At 42.3% G+C, this 20,320-nt stretch overlaps 1 protein-coding gene across 1 annotated transcript; it reads right to left on the bottom strand.

The window, feature by feature from the left end:
• Nucleotides 1–1,576: 1,576 nt before the first annotated feature.
• Nucleotides 1,577–16,047, bottom strand: VDAC2 (voltage dependent anion channel 2). The gene is made up of 10 exons (XM_069572195.1): nucleotides 15,479–16,047; nucleotides 15,221–15,275; nucleotides 14,064–14,132; nucleotides 13,207–13,256; nucleotides 9,747–9,899; nucleotides 9,602–9,654; nucleotides 8,363–8,590; nucleotides 7,232–7,382; nucleotides 3,204–3,261; nucleotides 1,577–1,966 (listed from the first exon to the last, which is right to left on the bottom strand). The coding sequence occupies exons 2-10, from the start codon at nucleotides 15,249–15,251 to the stop codon at nucleotides 1,875–1,877; spliced, it is 885 nt and encodes a 294-aa protein (XP_069428296.1). The 5' UTR covers nucleotides 15,252–15,275; nucleotides 15,479–16,047; the 3' UTR covers nucleotides 1,577–1,874.
• Between the last annotated feature and the right edge of the window lie 4,273 nt (nucleotides 16,048–20,320).

Raw genomic sequence — 20,320 nt, 5'->3', positions numbered from 1 at the left:
TTAAACCTGTTTGCACCTCCCCGATCTGTAGGAAGTTCTTACCTCTACACCACAAATGAAGATCAGGCTCATACATGAAGTGTTCTTTCCACTAAAACTGCCTCAGGCCTCAGGCAGAAATAGCATCAGCCTAGAACACAATTAGGTTTTGCCCCCACATTAGCCCTGAAGTAGAAGGAAACCTGGAAGAGGCTAGAAGAAAGGCCACAGGAGCCCGAGCCCACAGCCGACAACTTTCACAGCCCTTGGGCATCTCGGATATACCCTGCATTTCAGACAACCCTCAGCAACCTGGGTGAAAACCTATTTTCCGCTCTCCCAATCATAAAAGCATACTGGGATGCACATGGGTGAACAGGTCCATTTTACTCTTAAGTATAGACACTTAGCTTGCAGACAGCTTTTCTTGTTTTTCTTCTTTCCGAGCAATAGTTCCTGCATGACTCAAAATAAACTGGCTCAAATCCCAACTTATTGCCATTCAGTTTGTGTCTTATACAGTGGGCCATTCCAGCCAGTTCCTTAGGACAAACAGTAAAATCAGAGGGATCTTTGCGCCCCACATTCCATCTGTGTGGACAGCTTATCTGGGTTTCTCTTATCAGATTCTTCTTGACCTAGAAATTTTCAGCATGTATCATTTTTTGGATAATGAGTCCAAGCACTACATTTTCTTCTTTGTTCTCTGACTACAAACTATGCCACAGATCTAGCATTATGAATGTGTTGAACGAAACTCTTCTCTTTCAATGATATTGTTCCAACTCTCCTCCCATCAAAATTCCCCTTTCCTACTTTTCCAACCAGAATCATCTATTAATTGCTATCATTCAGTTCAAGCTCAGATTAAGGCCAATGGCCACCTAGCTTGAAGCCACTCTGCTCATAAACTTAGGCCCAAGCTTTTCAGTGTCTACCTGGAAAGAGATGAGTTAGATCTCTCCCTGGGGCCCATATAGACTGTCTGAGTACTGACACTGTCTACTCCTTATTCCACTTATTCCACTAGGGACTACACCTAGTCCCATCCCACCTAACTAGGGCCTGGATCATTTCCATAGCAATAGCCCAAAGGGGTATGGTGTGTATATACAACCTTCAGCACCATCCCTTCATTTCTCTTCTTCATCACTTACTGACTTATCTTTCCTGGAGTTAATAATGATCCAATGTAATTTTATACAAATTTATAAACTGAAGATATGAAGTCATGTATCTTCTTATTTTACTGTAGTCTAAACATTTTATGGAGTTATTCTCGGGTCAGAGGACTCTGTGGCACATATTTATAAAAAGAGCAAAATAAATGCTCACTGGAAAAATAAAGTCCTAGCTAGATATCCTACCAGGAATATTTGACCCTAGCTGCCAAGTTTTTAACTCTGCAAATACTTGGAGTCACTAATAACGTATACTCATTTTATTCATAATTTGTAATGTTTCAGGATACCAAAAGTAATTCTAATGATGGTTGAATTTAACAAAAAATCTTAACCTTAAGACATCCACTGATCCATCTCATTCAACGGCAATATTCAACATTAAAAGGAGCATAAAACAAACATGCACACAGCTGCACGGTTTTCATAAATGTCTATTTCATTATTGGTGGGTAGCGCATTTAACAGTTAAATACATTTAAATAATGTATAGGTGACTGCATGACTGCAGTATTGGTAACTAGATAGACAACCAATTCAACTAGAAACCAGCTAACAAGTAACTGTCTAAATATTTAAAATACAGCTCTTGTTTAGATCATCCTTTGTTTTGATCACCTTCAGGGGGTGCGGGGGGAAGCCTGCTGGTCACACTGGAAATATATTAAGGCCAAATCTTCTGATACCCATTTCCAGAGGTTTCTTTCAGCTGAATTAAGCCTCCAATTCCAGGGCAAGCCCAAGTTTGTGGCCTCCAGCATTAATGCTCTTCCCATCTACCAGGGCAGACAGTGTAAGCTTCACACCTGTAAACAAAAGCAGACAACCATCATGTACCTGCAAGACCTCATGGGACCCAGCAGTCACCTCACAGCCTGTCACTTTTTCTCAGCTTGCCAGATGACCTATAGTGCCAGCCACCAGAGGGCACTTGGGAGTACCTGAGAGACCAGGCAATTCATTTGGCACGATCCTGAGCAAGGAAAGCATCAAGTCACAGAGCATAAAAATGTTAATGAAGCTCAAACAGGAAAAAAAAAAACCTCAAAATAGCTCTAGAAAATACAATCATGTTCAGTGCACACTATCCAGACTAAAAGACAATGTGGACCCCAGGAAAGGAAAAGCTACAAGCAAGACACATTTTGGGACAAGTAGGGACATCTGCATATCGACCATGTATTAGGTATTATTTTAAACTGTTCATTTCTTTAGCTGTGAAAACAGTACTGTAGTTATGATGCCTTTAAAGTGATGCAGTTAAAAATGTTTTACTCTCATATGTATGCTAGGGCTGATGTGTCTGTATGTTTGCAAAATATACATTTAATTTGTAAGAATATGTGGGTAAAAAAAAGAGAAAAGGATTATGTATACAGACAAGGAGGGAGAAAACAAACACGGTAAATGTTAGTAACTGGCCACTGTAGGGAAGATTGAGTGTTCAAGGCACCATTCTTTTCTTCAGGTTTCAGAATAGTCAAAGTATGGGGAAAAGGTTCCAAGTGCTTCTGAACCTTGCTATTCAAATGCTGGCTCAAGAGCCAGTGACACTGGCATCACCTAAGAGCTTGTCAGAAAGACAGAACGCCATACCCCAGATCTATGTACTCTAATAAGATTCCCAAAGTGATTCAGGCACCTTGTATTAGAGAAGTACTGCTCTGGAAAACAAGCAAGGCTCAAATTATTACGTAAAGTAAATGAGACTCTAGAGATCAAACAACCAAAGCAATGAGTGAACAATGACTGGAGAAATAAAAATTACTACAAGACATTTCAGGCACAAGTGAAAAAAGTAAATAACCAGTCTTGTGCCTATGAAGGACAATGTTTGCATACTAAACCATTTAGGGAAATGTCATCATAGCTACAACTTCCAAATAGCCCAGCATTAAAAAAAATAAAAATAAAATTGTAGCAAAAGGTAAACATGTGTTCATTGTACTTTTGTCAATTCTTCTGTTTTGAAAGGTTTACAAAATAAGTTGAGAAATGAAAACTGATTTTGAAAATACTATCAGAACAACCCTTAAAACTTACCAGGCCTCAGAGTCTGAGTATAGCCCACTCCAATTAAACTAGAGTTGTTGACTTTTGCCTAAGATAAAATGCAAAAACACATGTAAGACAAATCTTTGAATGGAGAGACAAGGCCCTAGGTATTTCCCTATCATGCAATCATGACATGCTCACTTTTCCATGTGAGGTAGTAAAATTTAATATTGTATTAAGTTAAGCAAAAACCTTTTCATACTGTTCAAGGCAAGAATACTGAAGTGGTTTGCCATTCCTTTCTCCAGTGGACATTCTGTCAGAAAGTGAAAGTAAAGTCGCTCAATCATGTCGGACTCTTTGCGACCTCATGGACTGTAGCCTACCAGGCTCCTCTGTCCATGGGATTTTCCAGGCAACAGTACTGCAGTAGATTGCCATTTCCTTCTCCAGGGGATCTTCCCAACCCAGGGATCGAACCCAGGTCTCCCGCATTGTAGACAGACATTTTACCGTCTGAGCCACCAGGGAAGTCTCTCCGCCATAACCTGTCTGTCTTGGGTGGCCCTACATGGCATGGCTCACAGTTTTCTTGAGCTAGACAAGGCTGTTGTGGTCCATGTGATCAGTTTGGTTGGTTTTCTGTGATTGTGGTTTTCATTCTGTCTGCCCTCTGATGGATAAGGATAAGAGGCCTATGGAAACTTCCCTGATAGGAGAGACTGAGGGGGGAAACTGGGTTTTCTTCTGATGGGTGGGCCATGTTCAGTAAATCTTTAATCCAATTTTCTGTTGATGGGCTGTGTTCCCTCCCTGTTGCTTGACCTGAGGCCAAACTATGGTAATGAAGATAATGGCGGCCTCCTTCAAAAGGTCCCATGCACTGCTGCACTCAATGCCCTCGACCCTGCAGCAGGCCACCACCAACCCATGCCTCTGTCACAAAGGTCCGCCTAGTCAAAGCTATGGTTTTTCCAGTAGTCACGTATGGATGTGAGAGTTGGACTCTAAAGAAAGCTGAGTGCCGAAGAATTGATACTTTTGAACTGTGGTGTTGGAGAAGACTCTTGAGAGTCCCACGGACTGCAAGGACATCCAACAAGTCGAGCACAAAGGAAATCAGTCCTGAATATTCATTGGAAGGACTGATGCTGAAGCTCCAATACTTTGGCCACCTGATGTGAAGAACTGACTCATTGGAAAAGACCCTGATGCTGGGAAAGATTGAAGGCGGGAGAAGGGGACGACACAGGATGAGATGGTTGGATGGCATCACCAACGTAATGGACATGAGTTTGAGTAGGCTCCAAGAGTTGGTGATGGAGAGGGAAGCCTGGCATGCTGCAGTCCATGAGGTCGCAAAGCCAGACACAACAGAGTAATAGAACTGAAGCAAAAACCAGGCCCCACTTAACTCTTACCTACTAAACTCAAATTGTCAGCAGGACACAAAACTCTTGCTATCTTTGAGGATGTATCTACAGACCCTCAACTGTCCACAGAGCACAAAAGCCAAGTACTCTCATAAAAATTGTTCTTGCTGAATCTAATCTAACACAACAAAACCACACCAGAATTTGAGTAATGGAAGTTTACCAGGCTCACTAACTACACAACATGACATACACACCACCTTCAAAATATGGCGTGTGTATAAAGTTGTGACTATGACACACACTACTTTCAAGGGTCTTCCTTACGAATCTAAACCGTGCATATTCTAAATCTCCAAATGATAAGCACTTCCTCTGAAGAAAAAGACTGACTACAGCCTCTTTACCTCACTTTCCTACACCTCTTATGTACAAACCTGGGTCCTGGCTGCATATAACTAGACTGTGCTTCAGAAGATGTTCCAACGGAGCACTGTTGACCAGTCCAGATCCCTACCCTCCCTGTACCATTCCAGTATTTTAGGATTTTAGTCACAGACTTTCAAAGGCTACGAGAAATTCTGGAAAGCAAGACATGGTCAGAGGCTTCTAGCTCCACTCTCTCCCACTTCTAAGACCATTAAGCCACACCAGAGGCCTATGGCTGTCATGGGATCATCTCATCCCAATCTCCATGGCCCAGCTTGCCTAGTCTGGTTTCTTTGCTCTTCAGCATTCTGAGTGCTATGGAAACAAAAAGGTAACAAGTAGTCCCTGACATACAGGCAAACGTCAGATAAACGACACCTGTATTCACTTGGCACTATAGCCAAGTCTCCATGGGCCTCCCATGACCATGTGAGTTAGTTATCTAAGGAAGAAATATCCACCAGTAACCATCTTGTGCCAAACCAATCAAGGGTGCTGAGTAGTTCAGTCATGTCCAACTCTTCATGACCCTGTGAACTGCAGACTGCCCAGCTCCTCTGTCCATGGAATTTTTCTACGTAAGAATACTGGAGTGGGCTGCCCTTCCCTTCTTCAGGGGGTCTTCACAACCCAGGGGTCAAACTTGCATCTCCTGCATCAGCAGGCAGATTCTTTACCACTGCGCCTCTTGGGAAGCCTGCCAAACAAATCAAGAGCCCAGACAATAAAATAGCTCCTACTATTTCAGGAATCAACCACAAAACTGATGGAACAGTATGCAAGGCTTCAGGGGTGATGCTTGATTACAGTAACAGCAGCACAACTTAGGTGGGATATGCTAAATACATTTCCAAATTAATCCTCTGAAGTCATTCACTGATACACAAGTCCCAAGCTGCATTCTTCCCATTTTAGACTGTGAAAGAGCTACATCTTCTGCTGGTATTAAACCTGTGAGGGTGCCAGAGACACACATTTGAAAAGAACAGCAATGCAGCTACCACAGCATAGTGTGGATCCTGAGGGTTTTACTGCTGAGGTGTAGTTAGAAACAGAGAAGGGAAAAATAAATGAACCACTGTTTTGCCAATGGGAAAAGCATTCTGGGTGCTTCTCATTCTCTCTGATAACTCTGCTAAGAAACAAGAATGGGGTTAAAACTTAACTGCCTAAATTATTAAAACATATTGTCCCCAGGAATAAAGATCATTTTATGTAACAGAAGTAACTCTCATGAAGGTTTCTTATTCCAGTATAAACAGTGCCTGACCTATAACCAACCAACACACAGAATAGTTGCTGATCTGCCTGGAACTGGAGCCGGTGCTCCACACCTCAGACACTGCACTCCCTCCCACCACAATCCACTATGACTGAAGGAAGAAACGGCCGAAAGGGTCCAAGGACAGGACTAGGGTGGCCATGCAACTCAATTAACCTGAGGTAAAGGGGAAGTTTCTGTAGGACTTCCAGTGCTAAAGCTGGGATAGTCCCAGGCAACGCAAAATGAGCTACCTGGACACCCTAGACAGGAGGGAGACTGAAAGCCTTGCATGTCCAGTCCTGGACTACCCCTCCTTTCTTCCCTCCCTTGCAGCGAACTAAGTCCTCCTCTCCAAGCTGTAGTTTCTTCACCTGCAAAACAGCATGTGTACTACTGGCTGCTGAGATCAAGTCAGAAGATATTTTGTAAACCACTGAAGTCAGGCGCAAAGTAACAAAATACTATTAGTTCCCAACAAGAAGGAGAGCTGCCCAGGACCCGGAAACACTGGCCTCCCCGGCCTGGACAGGACTGGGGTGCACAGTCATCATGTGTGCTATTTCGGTGGGCTTCCCAGGGGGCTCAGACAGCGACGAACCTGCCTGCAGTGCAGGAGATCTGGGTCTAATTCCTGGGTCGGGAAGATCCCCTCGAGAAAGGAATGGCAACAGTATTCTTGCCTGGAGAATCCCATGGACAAAGGGCCTGACAGGCTACAGTCCATGGGGTTGCAGAGGGTCAGACACAATGAGCGACCAACACTTTCACTTTTCGTACTACTTCAGTAGCTTGGAGGTTAATTAAAACACACTCCTGTGGCCTGGATATCAAACATCTGACACTATCGCCACAGAAAAACCAGCATTCTAAGCTCTAATCTCAATCTGTGTATAAACTGTGGTTTACAATTACAATTTCCAACCACAGTTACAATTTTCAACACAATCTACTAGACCCAAAGATTAAGTCCCACAATGAAAATCCCATTCTAAGCCGACAAGAGTACTTACAGAAATGGAAGCAGTGGGATCCAGTTGATATTTAGCTGCAATTCCAAAGCGAGTGCAGTTGGTTCCTGATGTCCAAGCAAGGTTTACTGAAGTGTCAAGATCTTCACATACTTTCTGATAAATTGATCCTCCAAATTCTGTACCATCATTGCTATGAGATATTTTAAATTAGTCAATCTAGACTACACAATGTAATAATGTCTAATGCACATGGCTGACACTATAGCATCACATCTAAATAAAAGCCACTGCTTACATGGGTTTCTAGTGTTTCACTAAAAACGTTAAAGTTCTAAAAACATGAATTGGTCAAATAAATCATGGTATATCCATTCAGCAGAATTACCACGCAGCCACTAACAATCACTAAAACTACATAATTATAACGCTATAAGAAAATGATCATAATACATTAATGTAGCGGAGAAGGTTATGAAACAGTCTTTCTGGCATGTATTTTATATATACACATATAAAACGGTGAAACATCAAAGCATTAATAGTTAACAAAAATTATACACCTAGGTGGTGGGATTATGGACAATTCTGGTTTTCTTCTTTTACTTGTTACATACCAATGCATCATTTTTGTAAGGGAAAAAATTCTTTAAGTCCTTTCCACATATACATTTACTTTGGGTTAAGAAGAGACTCTATACACTTTAGACAATCCTACCAAACGAGCACCGTACACATCACAATCAAACGAGAGCACTAGCAGAGTCTGGCAGCACCTCAGCTTTTTCCCCTGGCCACACTGTGCAGCCTGTGGGATCTCAGTTCCCCGCCCAGGGACTGAACTCAGGCCACGGCAGTGAAAGTGCCAAATCCTAACCAGTAGACCACCAAGGGGACCACCAAGTCTTAGCCTCTTCCAAAAATCCAAAGCACATTAAGCCTCATGTGAAATGAACACTTACTTTACTCTCTCAGGACCAAAATTCAGAGTCACGTTTTTTATACAGAGTAACATTTCTATATACTTCTGAGAGGGCACTCAAGAAATGCCCAAAGATGATATTTTTATGTTAGGAGAACTCCTTTAGGTTGTACCAAGATTCAGAGATGACAGGAGATAGCAACACCACTCTGAGGTCCCACATCATAATATTCCAAAAAAGAAATACTTACACATTAGTGTGTAGCTGGAAGTCCCCAGTCCTGTAGCCCACTGCAAAGTTATTCCTTGTCAGCTTTGATTTGGCACTGTCAAAGGTCATCTGGTACCCAGCAAGCCAGCCCTCATAACCGAAGACGGCCGAACCATGGATTGCAGGTCCAGCAAAATCAAAGTCAACATCACAACCAAGGTTTATACATTCCCTCTTGTAAGAAGACTTGATTTTACCACTTTTCTTTCTAGAAAAAGAACAAACTGACTTAAAACTGATGCCAGTAAAAAAAGATTTACAGACAGCAGGTACAAAACAGACTTAAATCAATCTCACTATAATGGGGAGTAGAGACATACTTCACTGTTTTATCGAAGTTCACTATAAAGTGCTTCCCCACACACACGCAAAGTAAGGGTTTACAGCAATCCTGCACCAAACAAACCTGTTGGTGTTTTTTCCAACAGCATTTGTTCACTTTGTGCCTCTGTGTCACTTTTTGGTAGTTTTCACAGCATTTCAAACATCTTTATTATTATACTGTCTTTGTAACAGTCATCTGTGGTCACTCATCTTTTGATGCTACTACTGAAGGCTCAGATGTGTTTTTTAATTAAGGTATCAGTTCAGTCGGTCAGTCATGTCGGACTCTTTGCAATCCCATGGACTGTAGCATGCAGGCTTTCTTCAGTTTATCGAGTCAGTGATGCCATCCAAATTAAGGTATGTATATTGTTTTTCCCCCAACATAATGCTATTTACACTTACTAGCCAATATTCTAGTGTAAATGGAACTTTTATATGCACTGGGAAACTAGAAAATCTGGAAGACTTGCCTTTTCACAATATTCACTTTACTACGGTGATTTGGAACCAAACTTCCAATATCTCTAAGGTATGCCTCCAAACAGGTGGCAAGATAATCATAAGAGGCTAAAAAAAGAAAAGAACAAACAAACCCACAGCTCAATGAACTAAAAGACAAAGGCACTTGGGGTGACTAGATTGCCACTACTATAGGAAGAATGCTTTGCAGAGTTGCTATCAGTCACAAAAACCTATTTAAAAAAATGTTCATTCCAAGTTAGTGGCACAGTGATAAAAGGCAAATAGCTGAAGGCAAGCCAAGAACCATACTGCTCATGCTCCAAAGGCAGAAACAGAAACTTGCCAACACATAGCACCTGAATGTGTACCTTTCCTTAAATACACTGAAGAAAGCTTTAAACTTAAAGCAGATAAAAATGCCCATGCTTACCCTGTGTTTGGTGAAAAGGTGGTATCAAATGTCAGTTTCAAACCTTGGCAAATCTATTTCAAGAGAAAAAGAATTTTTTTTCAGTTTATTTCCTTTTTGAAACACAAAAATAAAATAATACTAAAGCACATTTTCAAAATGTTACCTGGTCTTCAATAGCGATTTCTGTTCCCAGAGTGTTATCAGTGTTCCACTTTTCTGTGAAAGTCAGACCATACTCACACCATTTATATTTGGTCTCCAAGGTCCCAGTAACTTTACCAGTGTCTGTATTAGATGAACCAGATGTTGAGAATTCCTAACAAGACAATAAAAAAGTTCAGAAACTTTCTCGTAAGCCTGCAATGATACACTTTCTAACTTACACAAACCCCACTGAAACCCTTAGTAATTCACTAATCCCTTTTTCTAGCTTCCCAAACACTCCTAACCCTCTGCTACTGAGTAAATACAAGAGTGACAAACTAGCTTGTTAATTACTGACTACCATCTTGTTACTGCTGACATTTTCAACCAACAGATCAAAAGTTACTTGAATATGATTCTCAAGTGAACAACAAACTATAAAGTTTTTAAGGAAATTTCTGCTGAAGTGATTCTGAGTTAAAAAAAAAAAAAATCAGTGGGGGGAGAGGGATAGTGAATGGATATTTTAGAACTGCTTCCAATCTACCAGATATTCAATGAAAACACTAACTAGGTCAGCATGGCTAATCATACACTCCCTCCATTAAAATCAGTTTACACACAATTTACTATGAAATGGTCCCTGAAATTCCCTAAAAGGAAAGCACTCCACTGAAAGAATCTATGACACAAAGTTTTTAATTCTTTGGTAACCTCAATATTCTGTTTTTCTGACACAGTCTTCATCAGGTTCTATGCCTTTCCAATCACCTTTCACATTTTCAATAAAAAAAAAAAATTGGTGGAAGGAAATTCCCTTTAACTGGTTCATATCATCTATAATATAAACTATACTCTGTAGAACAGATGATCACTAGAGAAAAATCTGTGCAGTGACTGATTTGAGATATATCATATAATCTTCTGTTTGTAGCAAATATAAATAACTTGCCAATCCCTAACTGTACACCAACTGAAAAGGAAGATATAATATGGAAAGAGCTTATCTGAAATTTAAAATCTGCTACAGATAATCCAGAAATCTAATCTTTATGAGCTTAGTATACAGGCAAGCAGTTGAACTCTTCCAACATAAAATATTAAAATGCCTTGAGGGTTCTAATTTGACTACCAATGTTATACTCTATATGGGAAAGCCAAATTTAAAAACGGCTGATATGAACTTTTTAGAGATGAGAAGAGAATTTCAACCTGAAATTGTGATACTTGCAGAATGCGGAAATATCCAAAGCTGTATCCATTGGAGAAAAGACCAATCATCTTTCACTTACAAAACATCATTTGTGTAACTGCTGCTCTGCAGTGACACAGACTCAATTCTTCGGGTCATATGTACTATATAAGAGTCTTACACATTGTCTCCTGAAATTAGATGCTTTCATCAATAGAAACTGAGTCAAAACTCGGCACTCAATGCCCATAGTAAAAAGCACCAGATTGTGTTAGCAAAGAACACTGGATATAAAATTAGGAGTCCTGATATCAAGTTCTGGCTGGCATTTACTAAATGAGTAACACTAAGGAAAACACTTTTCCGGGTCTCAGTTATCGCAACTTTAAAAAGTTTAAGCCTCCTATCTCTGGAGGATTAAATAGGTCTGATTTTGTCAAAGTTTTGCATATATTCACGTGCTCTACACAAAAGGGTATTAAAAACCATATTAAAAAGCAGAGACATTACTTTGTCAACAAAGGTCCATCTAGTCAAGGTTATGGTTTTTCCAGTGGTCATGTATGGATGTGACAGTTGGACTCTAAAGAAAGCTGAATGCAGAAGAATTGATGCGTTTTAACTGCGGTGTTGGAGAAGACTCTTGAGAGCCCCTTGGACTGCAGAAGATCCAACCAGTCCATCTTAAAGGAGATCAGTCCTGGGTGTTCATTGGAAGGACTGATGTTGAAGCTGATGTGAAGAGCTGACTCATTTGAAAAGACCCTGATGCTGGGAAAGATTGAGGGCAAGAGAAGAAGGGGGCAACAGAGGATGAGATGGTTGCATGGCATCACCAACTCAATGGACATGGGTTTGGGTCAACTCCAGGAGTTGGTGATGGACAGGGAGGCCTGGCGTGCTGCAGTTCATGGGGTCGCAAAGAGTCAGACACGACTGAACGACTGAACTGAACACAAAAGGAATGCATTATGAAAACAATATAAAATACATTCCTGTCCACAGTAAACCTTTCCTTTCAAACAAAGATTTTGATTTATCAAACAATCTAGTACTAGATATACTGCTCTGATTATTCCGCAGTTTAAAGCTGATTTTGTCCCTTCAGCCAGCAAGTAAAATCTTAAACACTAGAACTGAATCTTCTACTTTTTTTAAGAAGGGCTCTGTGTTTCAGCAACTTATTTAAAAGGGGCCAACAAGTCAGAAGAGTGAACACAAACAAACACCAAGTCACTGCTCTCTGTAACCTGTTACCCTGGGCTAGTAAGTCACTCACCCACACTGAATACTCAGGCCTCCTTTCTGACCAAAGAAACAAAACAGATGTGACCAATATAAAACCCAAGAAATCCAAATCTAGGCATTAAGAAACTATAAAATTATTAATTTAAGTAAATACCAATTGCACTAAGTGCACTAAATATACTAAGGGAGTTAACTATAGAAATAATTTATCAAAATAATCAATAACATTCAATATGCACACACTATACCCATCCCCTAAAGAATCTAAAAAAATTTTTAGGAGGAAAAAAAATTACAAAAAATATAATTTTACTTTACTCTCTTTGAGGGAGTTTGTTAGGCAGAATCAAGACATCCAAATATAAAAATATTAACCTCTTTAAAAATACTCAAATTTAAGACTCTCTAAATTCACAAAATACAAGTGGAAATTTCCCCCCAAGGAGGGCTGCTAGATTATGACCATTATATAAATAATTAGTACACTCAAATTAAGAGTTATTGAGTATGTTTATGCCCAGGACTCTTAAGTATTTTTCCTTTTTTCAAAAGATATTTATTTATCTATTCATTTGCCTGTGTTGGGTCTCAGTTGCAGCATACAAGACCCTTTTTTTGGTTACAGCATGTGGAATCCTTTAACTGTAGCATGTGGGATCTAGTTCCCTGACCAGGGATCAAACCCAGGCCCCCTACACTTCGAACATGAAGTTTCAGCCACTGGACCATCAGGAAGTCCCCCTGAACGCTTTTCAAAGGTATTAAATGGGTTACAAAAAAGTGTAACAAGTTTCCTACCTTCAAGCTTACAAACAAGACTTAAGTGTCTTTTCTGAATTTCTCGTGCATGGCAAAACACATGAAAATCAGAAATCATGTCTAAAGCCAAAATACATCAAGATAAAATTCTCTTAAAATGAAATTATCTTTTGCCTCTTCTTTAAAATAAAGTGGGTAGACATCTTTCAGTTATAACTATTTTATGTGTTGAAAAGTTACATAAAAGTTTGTCAGAACTTATCAAATACCTAACACTCACCACGCCGCTGCACGACTTTGTTTTCACATCCAGTTTCACCAACCCAAAACCTTCAAGAAGAAAGCAAAAAAGAACAAAATGATTCTTTTGTACAAAAAGATGCATACCAAAGGCTGACTCTACATATAAAAAAAATTTCACATATTTAGAGAAAGATAAACGTGTTAATACACAGTATTTAAATGAAAACAATTTTAATTACTCTATAAACTAACATGTAAAGGACAGAACATCTCCAGGAAGCTATGCCTAGTGTGTCAGTGTGTATTTAGCACCCATCCTCAAAAAGGCTTTCAAATCATTTTTAACAAAGCACATACTAAAGAATGCTTTTCAAACCTAAATATCAGATCAGACAATCGGTGCAATTTAAATACGAGAATTGTCAACAACTTATTAAAATACAAGCATTTACAACATTTGTCCCAAAAGCATACTGCAGTTTGGGATCAATAATCTAAACAACTTCAGAAAGAGCTAAAAGGATAGGGAGGGTGGGATATGGAACAAAATCGTCAAGAAAACCCAAATTTATTTGAAAAACCCCATAATCCTTTAGAAGTCACCACCATAAAAGCCCAAAACAGTAAAAAAAAAAAAAACAAAAACACGTAATTCTAGTCAACCAAGGCCTAAACTGTATTATTGAGCATAAAAGCATACATTTTTTTTTTCCTTAAAGGTAAATTTCTTGAACTAAAGAATGAAAAAATGGAGAAAACTGGGATGGAAGGGGAATGTAGATTGTTACGGTACTCTTTCACCAGGAGAGTTATCTGAAGAAATTATTAATTTCACCGAGCAGTACAAACTTACACATTTTCACTTCTAATCTAGAATTTTTAAACAGTTCTTACCAAATCCTTTGTTGAAAATATCTCTGGCAGCTTTGCCAAGGTCAGCATATGATGGAGGAATACACATTGCTGGTGGGAAGAAACATTCCTGTGTTAATGTCCTTGTTCTCCCAGTCTGCCCCAAAACTAACTTAGGACCCACTGTTATCATTAAATCCAAGAAGGCCACCTTGGTTTTGAAACCACTAGAAGCTACAATAAAAAGACAATAAAACTCCATAAGGGAAATATCAGCACCAAAGGCTTATTTCTAAAATGGATAATAACAGTTAAGTATCTATACAAACTTGGGAAACTCCCTCCAGACTTTCTATTCCTAAATTTACAGTGTTTATAACCTCACTTCCTAGGGACTAGTACAAATACACATATATCCCTATACGTAAAAATATATCTGCCAAAATCCACTGGAATAGATATAGGTATATATGTAAATTGGCCCACTGGAATGGGCCAATTTAACCAAATGAGTTAAAATAAAATACTAAGACATGTCCCCTTCGCTCCCTCATTTATCCTTTAGTATCCGCACTGAGGCCAAAGCAATATTCTAGAATGGAAAGAGAAAATTAACTCATATTTGGGCAACTTAAACACTGGAACTTAAAAAATGCAGCTACCTATGTTTAACTCAACCGTCTGCATCAACTAAACATCCAATACACTTTAAACATATTAATATGACACTCAAGTCCTCGGCCAATGCTATGAAACTTAAGGGCAAGCAATCTGAACTCGCCACACCAGCTCATTCATTCTACATAGCGCGTCCACGCCCTTAGGAGCACATGTAATGACCTTGCGCTCTCAGAAGGGGGGTTACTACTTCCTCTAGAAAAGTGACCAGCCCAATCCTCCACAGGCTGAATCCGACAAATAACCTTTTGCTTCTGAGTTCACCAAACGCACGTCCAAAAACTGAAGGTGAATGCGGCCACAGACCAACTCCCCAGGCCTAGTCCCCCTATCCGAAATCCATGCCACTTACACCCTCCTCCGCAGAGCCAGGGAAGTCAGACAGTGGACTGGCTACCGAAAGGGGTGAGTTTACAAGCCCTTGGAAAGATACGAGAAAAGAAGCTGCGGTTTTCTGGTCAACAGGCTTCGGCTGCCCGGTCACCGCCGCCCCACCCCGCAGAGAACCCCGCTAGACTTACGCCGCGCGCAGTTCTGTCCGTAGGTCGCCATGGCGAGGCCGTGGGGAGAGGTGATCTGAGGGAGGGACAAGAAGTGCGGTCAGCAGGGGTCAAAAGCGAATCGAGGGGCCAGAGAGGGGTCTCAGATATCGGGAAGAGGGGCCGCGGGGCAGCGCGGCCATCTTAGGGAGTCAGGGCCGACCCCGAGTCCGACTCAGGCGTCTTGCTTGGCCGCCGGGGCCTAGGCCCAGGGTCCGAGTGAGGCGGGCGTGGTGGTACCTGGTGGTCTCCAGGGGGGGAAGGGAAGGCGCCGCTGCCGCTCCGCTAGCAGCTGAGGCCGCTCGGCTCGCTCGGCGTCGGGCTGCAGCTGCCGCGGCTGGAGGGCGAAGTGAAGGAGACACCGTTCCGCCCGCCGCAACCCTGTCCTCCCCTCGCCAGGACCCTGCCGCTGCCCCTGGGGCTGCCCGCCGCGCCTGTCCCCGCAGCGCCGCCCGCTGCTCACTCCAACCTGCTCCGAAACGACCACGTGTCCCGAGCGCACCCGTTCCCCCGGGGTGGGCCGCCTCGGTCCCTCGGCGGGGGCCGGAAAAGTAGAAGCTGCCGGACCTTGGGTCAGGCAGCGACGAGGGCAGCCCCAGAGTCGAGGGGGCGGGGAACGGCGGAGGCAGCGCGGGGGGTAACGCGCGGGCGGGGGGATGGGGTGGAGGCCCCGCGCGCGCACATCACGGGCGGGGCGGGGCGTCAGGAGCGTGCCTGCGCGGGGCTCGGCTCGACTGGGCGCGGCTGCACACCCCGCTGGTCACGTACATCTCTCCAACTCCCTTTCTCCCCTGTGGTTCGCACACCCTGCAGAGCCAATCCCCAGTCTAGGAAGGAGTCAGCTGAGCACTACCTCTTTTACACTGAGCGTGTGCAGCGTGCGCTTCTGAAAAACCTTGTACGTCTCCTGGCCCGGGGAGAAAGGAGTGGAGCACAGGCGCACCTCCTGCTCCTCGGGCACTCCCTATCTTCGTCCCGGTGTAATTGCCCTGCTGAGCAGTACTCGGCCTGAGAAGCTTTCCTGGGCTGCCCCTCCCTGAACAAACTTGAGCGTGTCTCGGGGTGCCCCACCTTGCCTCGATCCCCCGCCCCCACCCGGGCTAAGGCCCTAGGGTTCCTTTTCTGCCGCCTCTGTCCGGGTTAGAGGTAAGATTGCCTTACACGCTCAGAGAACTGAAGATGTTTTAATGAGTCAATCCTGCTGGAAATTTTGGGAAACATACTGACCAAGCGTTAGAACGCTGCACTCAAGTTCACCGTGTGCAAGAAGAGTGGGAGAACCAAGGGAATAAGGAAAAACGAGCCATCTAATGAGATGTAAGTAGAGTCAGTTTAGGCTTCGGAATCTATCGCCAGTATCAGCAATTTATCTCCTCTGTACCCCAGCTTCTTTTAAGTTTAAATGAGATGGAGTGGTCTTTAATAGCCATTAACAACCATAGACTATGAGCAAAGCCTTTTTTCCTTCCCGGACTCTGGCTCTGAAAGTCACCTCTGCTCAAATGCTGCCAAGTTTCCATATGCTCCTAAACCAGGAAAAAAGGATAATTAGACAGGCTTTCACAATGCAAACGTGAATAAAAAGCTGCAGGCTGTTGGATTTCCCTCCCAGTGCAACCCCAGCCAGCAATCTTGCTTCATCGTGGTTGGGATTACTCATTGTAAAGGGTTAGACGAAGGTAAGAGTCTTTGCTGGTAAGAGTTCACGCACTAGAAGTGAAGTGAAGTGAAAGTTGTTCAGTCCTGTCCAACTCTTTGCAATCCTTGGACTGTATACTCCATGGAATTCCCCAGGCCAGAATACTGGAGTGGGTAGCCTTTTCCTTCTCCAGGGGATCTTCTCAACCCAGAGGTTGAACCCAGGTCTCCCATATTGCAGATGGATTCTTTACCAGCTGAGCCACAAGGGAAGCCCAAGCACCAGAAGCACTGGTCAATTCCTTCATTCAAGCACAAACAGGTTGGTCTGAAATCAGCCTGGTTCCGCAAGGAATTGGTCTGCTCGGGCCATGTTTGATGCTACTGTGAGGCTCCTGGCAGAGAATGCCATCCCATCACATCTGCAGCATAATACACCACCTCCCAGAAAACCCTAGACTCTGCTCAGGTACCTTCGTTTCTTGCAGTAGGGCTTATTCACTCTGTGAACTGTCTAGCATTTATAACCCCCAAAGAATTTCACTGTGCCACAGAACATAGATCTGAGGCTTCACCCTCTACAACTCCAAGGAATGTACACAGTACCTAATAACCAGGAGCAGAATCATGGCAGTTTATTTCAAACTTGTATTTAGTAAATATGTCTTGAGTGCTTACATCCAAACCCCTTTGGACCAAAGCATCTGTAGCAGCCACCACTTAACAGAGCAACTACCTTGTGTCACTCACAAGGGAAGCAAAGTCCATTCAGACACAGCTCCTTCTCTCAAGGTACTTACAGTCCAGCAGGTGGCAAGGTGGCAAGAACTGGGAAGAGTTCTAGATTTTCTCTGGGTGTAAGCTAGCAGGTTAGCCTGCCATAGTTTCACAGGTTCATAGATGCTGGCAAAAGACATGAAACTCTAAGATCAGACAAAGGACTTTATTACTTAATGGCTCAGCATGCAGCATAATGTCTGTGTTCACATCAGTTCCCCTTGCCTTCCGTGTTCCACAGAGGTAATGCAAAGCACCCTAGGTAGAACCTGCATACCATGTGTTTGTGTCACAGTTGAGGAATTCTAAGCTTAGAAAACCTCCTGCTTTATAAGGAGCTGCTAACCTGCCCAACCTTTGTCCAAGAGACATACATTACATTATTATACTTCAATGGAAATAAAATCTGCCTCTTGTCCCAGAAGAAGTTACCCCTCTCTCCCAATATGCAAACAGTCTTGAGAAGATAGTGTGAGATAAAAGCTGTCACTCATAAGACACATAGAAATAACATGGAAAATTGTCCTACAAATTAGGATGGAGAACTCAAAAGTTGCAAGCATGATGCTAAACATAAGCAAAGAGAACTATGGGCGCGGTCAGGCTGAGGAGACTCTTGCACTAAAGTTTGAAAGCAGGACTTACCAAGGGTGGAAAGCCAACAGATCAAGGAAAGAAAAACAAATTCTAGAAAGAGGCTTATGCAAAGCCATACAGGAGTTTGAAATGGCAAGAATTGTTTGGAAACCACAAGTAATTAAGTAAAGCTGGAAAAACCTGTAGAAAAAGTTGCAGGGTTAGTCTAAAGATACTGGCTGGAGGCAAAAGCCTAAGGTCCTGAAAGCAGCACTCGAGGAGGAGCCTGGGGTGCCTGGGAGCAACAACTCTGACTTGAGCCGCTGTGAGGACAGTGGCACCACTGCCTGTTGCAAGGACTGTGGGAAAGGGACAGGTGTGAGGGCCAAGAGGGCGATTCCATTTCAGATAAGCATGAGGAGCCAGGACCAGCAACTCTAGCTAGAGTTTGCCTCTCAGTTCAGTTCAGTTCAGTCACTCAGTCGTGTCCGACTCTTTGCAACCCCATGAACTGCAACACACCAGGCCTCCCTGTCTATCACCAACTCCCAGAGTTCACTCAAATTCACCTCCATCGAGTTGGTGATGCCATCCTGCCATCTCATCCTCTGTCATCCCCTCCTCCTCCTGCCCTCAATCCCTCCCAGCATCAGAGTCTTTTCCAATGAGTCAACTCTTGGCATGAGGTGGCCAAAGTACTGGAGCTTCAGCTTTAGCATCAGCCCTTCCAATGAACACCCAGGGCTGATCTTCTTTAGGATGGACTGGTTGGATCTCCTTGCAGTCCAAGGGACTCTCAAGAGTCTTCTCCAACACCACAGTTCAAAAGCATCAATTCTTCAGCACTCAGCCTTCTTCACGGTCCAACTTTCACATCCATACATGACCACTGGAAAAACCATAGCCTTGACCAGACAGACCTTTGTTGGCAAAGTCAAGTCTCTGCTTTTGAATATGCTATCTAGATTGGTCATAATTTTCCTTCCAAGGAGTAAGCATCTTTTAATTTCATGGCTGCAGCCACCATCTGCAGTGATTTTGGAGCCCAAAAAATAAAGTCTGACACTGTGTCCACTGTTTCCCCATCTATTTCCCATGAAGTGATGGGACCAGATGCCATGATCTTCGTTTTCTGAATGTTGAGCTTTAAGCCAATTTTTTCACTCTCTTCTTTCACTTTCATCAAGAGGCTCTTTAGTTCTTCTTCACTTTCTGCCATAAGGGTGATGTCATTTGCATATCTGAGGTTATTGATATTTCCCCTGGCAATCTTGATTCCAGCTTGTGCTTCTTCCAGCCCAGCGTTTCTCATGATGTACTCTGCATATAAGTTAAATAAGCAGGGTGACAATATACAGCCTTGACGTACTCCTTTTCCTATTTGGAACCAGTCTGTTGTTCCATGTCCAGTTCTAACTGTTGCCTCCTGACCTGCATATAGGTTTCTTAAGAGGCAGGTCAGGTGGTCTGGTATTCCCATCTCTTTCAGAATTTTCCACAGTTTATTTCCTGTAAGCAGTTACAAAGCCCAGGAAAAAGGTCTGGGTAGGAGGCATTGGCATGAAAATTTTAGTTTTAATTATGATTCAGATACGCAGATGACACCACCCTTATGGCAGAAAGTGAAGAGGAACTAAAGAGCCTCTTGATGAAAATGAAAGAGAAGACTGGAAAAGTTGGCTTAAAATTCAACATTCAAAAAACTAAGATCATGAAGTCAAATATTCAAAACTTTCTAAAGACATGTTTCATTTGGAAGAAAAAGGATTATAAAATTGACTAAAACTGTTGAAATTTGAATATTGTCAGTGGATTAAACCATTGTCATTTCTTCATTTTAGAGTATTGCAAAATGTCACCACTATGGGAAACTGGATGAAGAACACAGTGGATTTCTCTGTACTAGTTTCTGCAACTGCATGTTAATATAAGATTATCTCAAAATAAAAATCCATTATTCCTAAAAAAATAAACTAAGATCATGGCATCCAGTTGCATCAGTTCATGCAAATAGATGGGGAAACAATGGAAACAGTGAGGGACTTTGTTTTTGGGGCTCCAAAATCACTGCAGATGGTAATTGCAATCATG

The sequence above is a fragment of the Ovis canadensis genome, chromosome 25 (assembly GCF_042477335.2).
Source record: "Ovis canadensis isolate MfBH-ARS-UI-01 breed Bighorn chromosome 25, ARS-UI_OviCan_v2, whole genome shotgun sequence".
NCBI classification, from domain to species: Eukaryota; Metazoa; Chordata; class Mammalia; order Artiodactyla; family Bovidae; genus Ovis; species Ovis canadensis.
The sequence above is the reverse complement of the archived record's forward strand: the minus strand, read 5'-3'. Positions and strand labels throughout refer to the sequence as shown.

What these genes read in the sequence shown, in the direction of transcription:
- VDAC2 (XM_069572195.1), bottom strand. Translation starts at nt 15,251, where the DNA reads ATGGCGACCTACGGACAGAACTGCGCGCGGC. An exon ending in ACCTTTTCACCAAACACAGG is followed by an intron (nt 8,591 to 9,601) that starts GTAAGCATGGGC and finishes TTCTTTTTCTAG; the next exon opens with AAAGAAAAGTGGTAAAATCA. An exon ending in ATCCCACTGCTTCCATTTCT is followed by an intron (nt 3,262 to 7,231) that starts GTAAGTACTCTT and finishes ATTTTATCTTAG; the next exon opens with GCAAAAGTCAACAACTCTAG.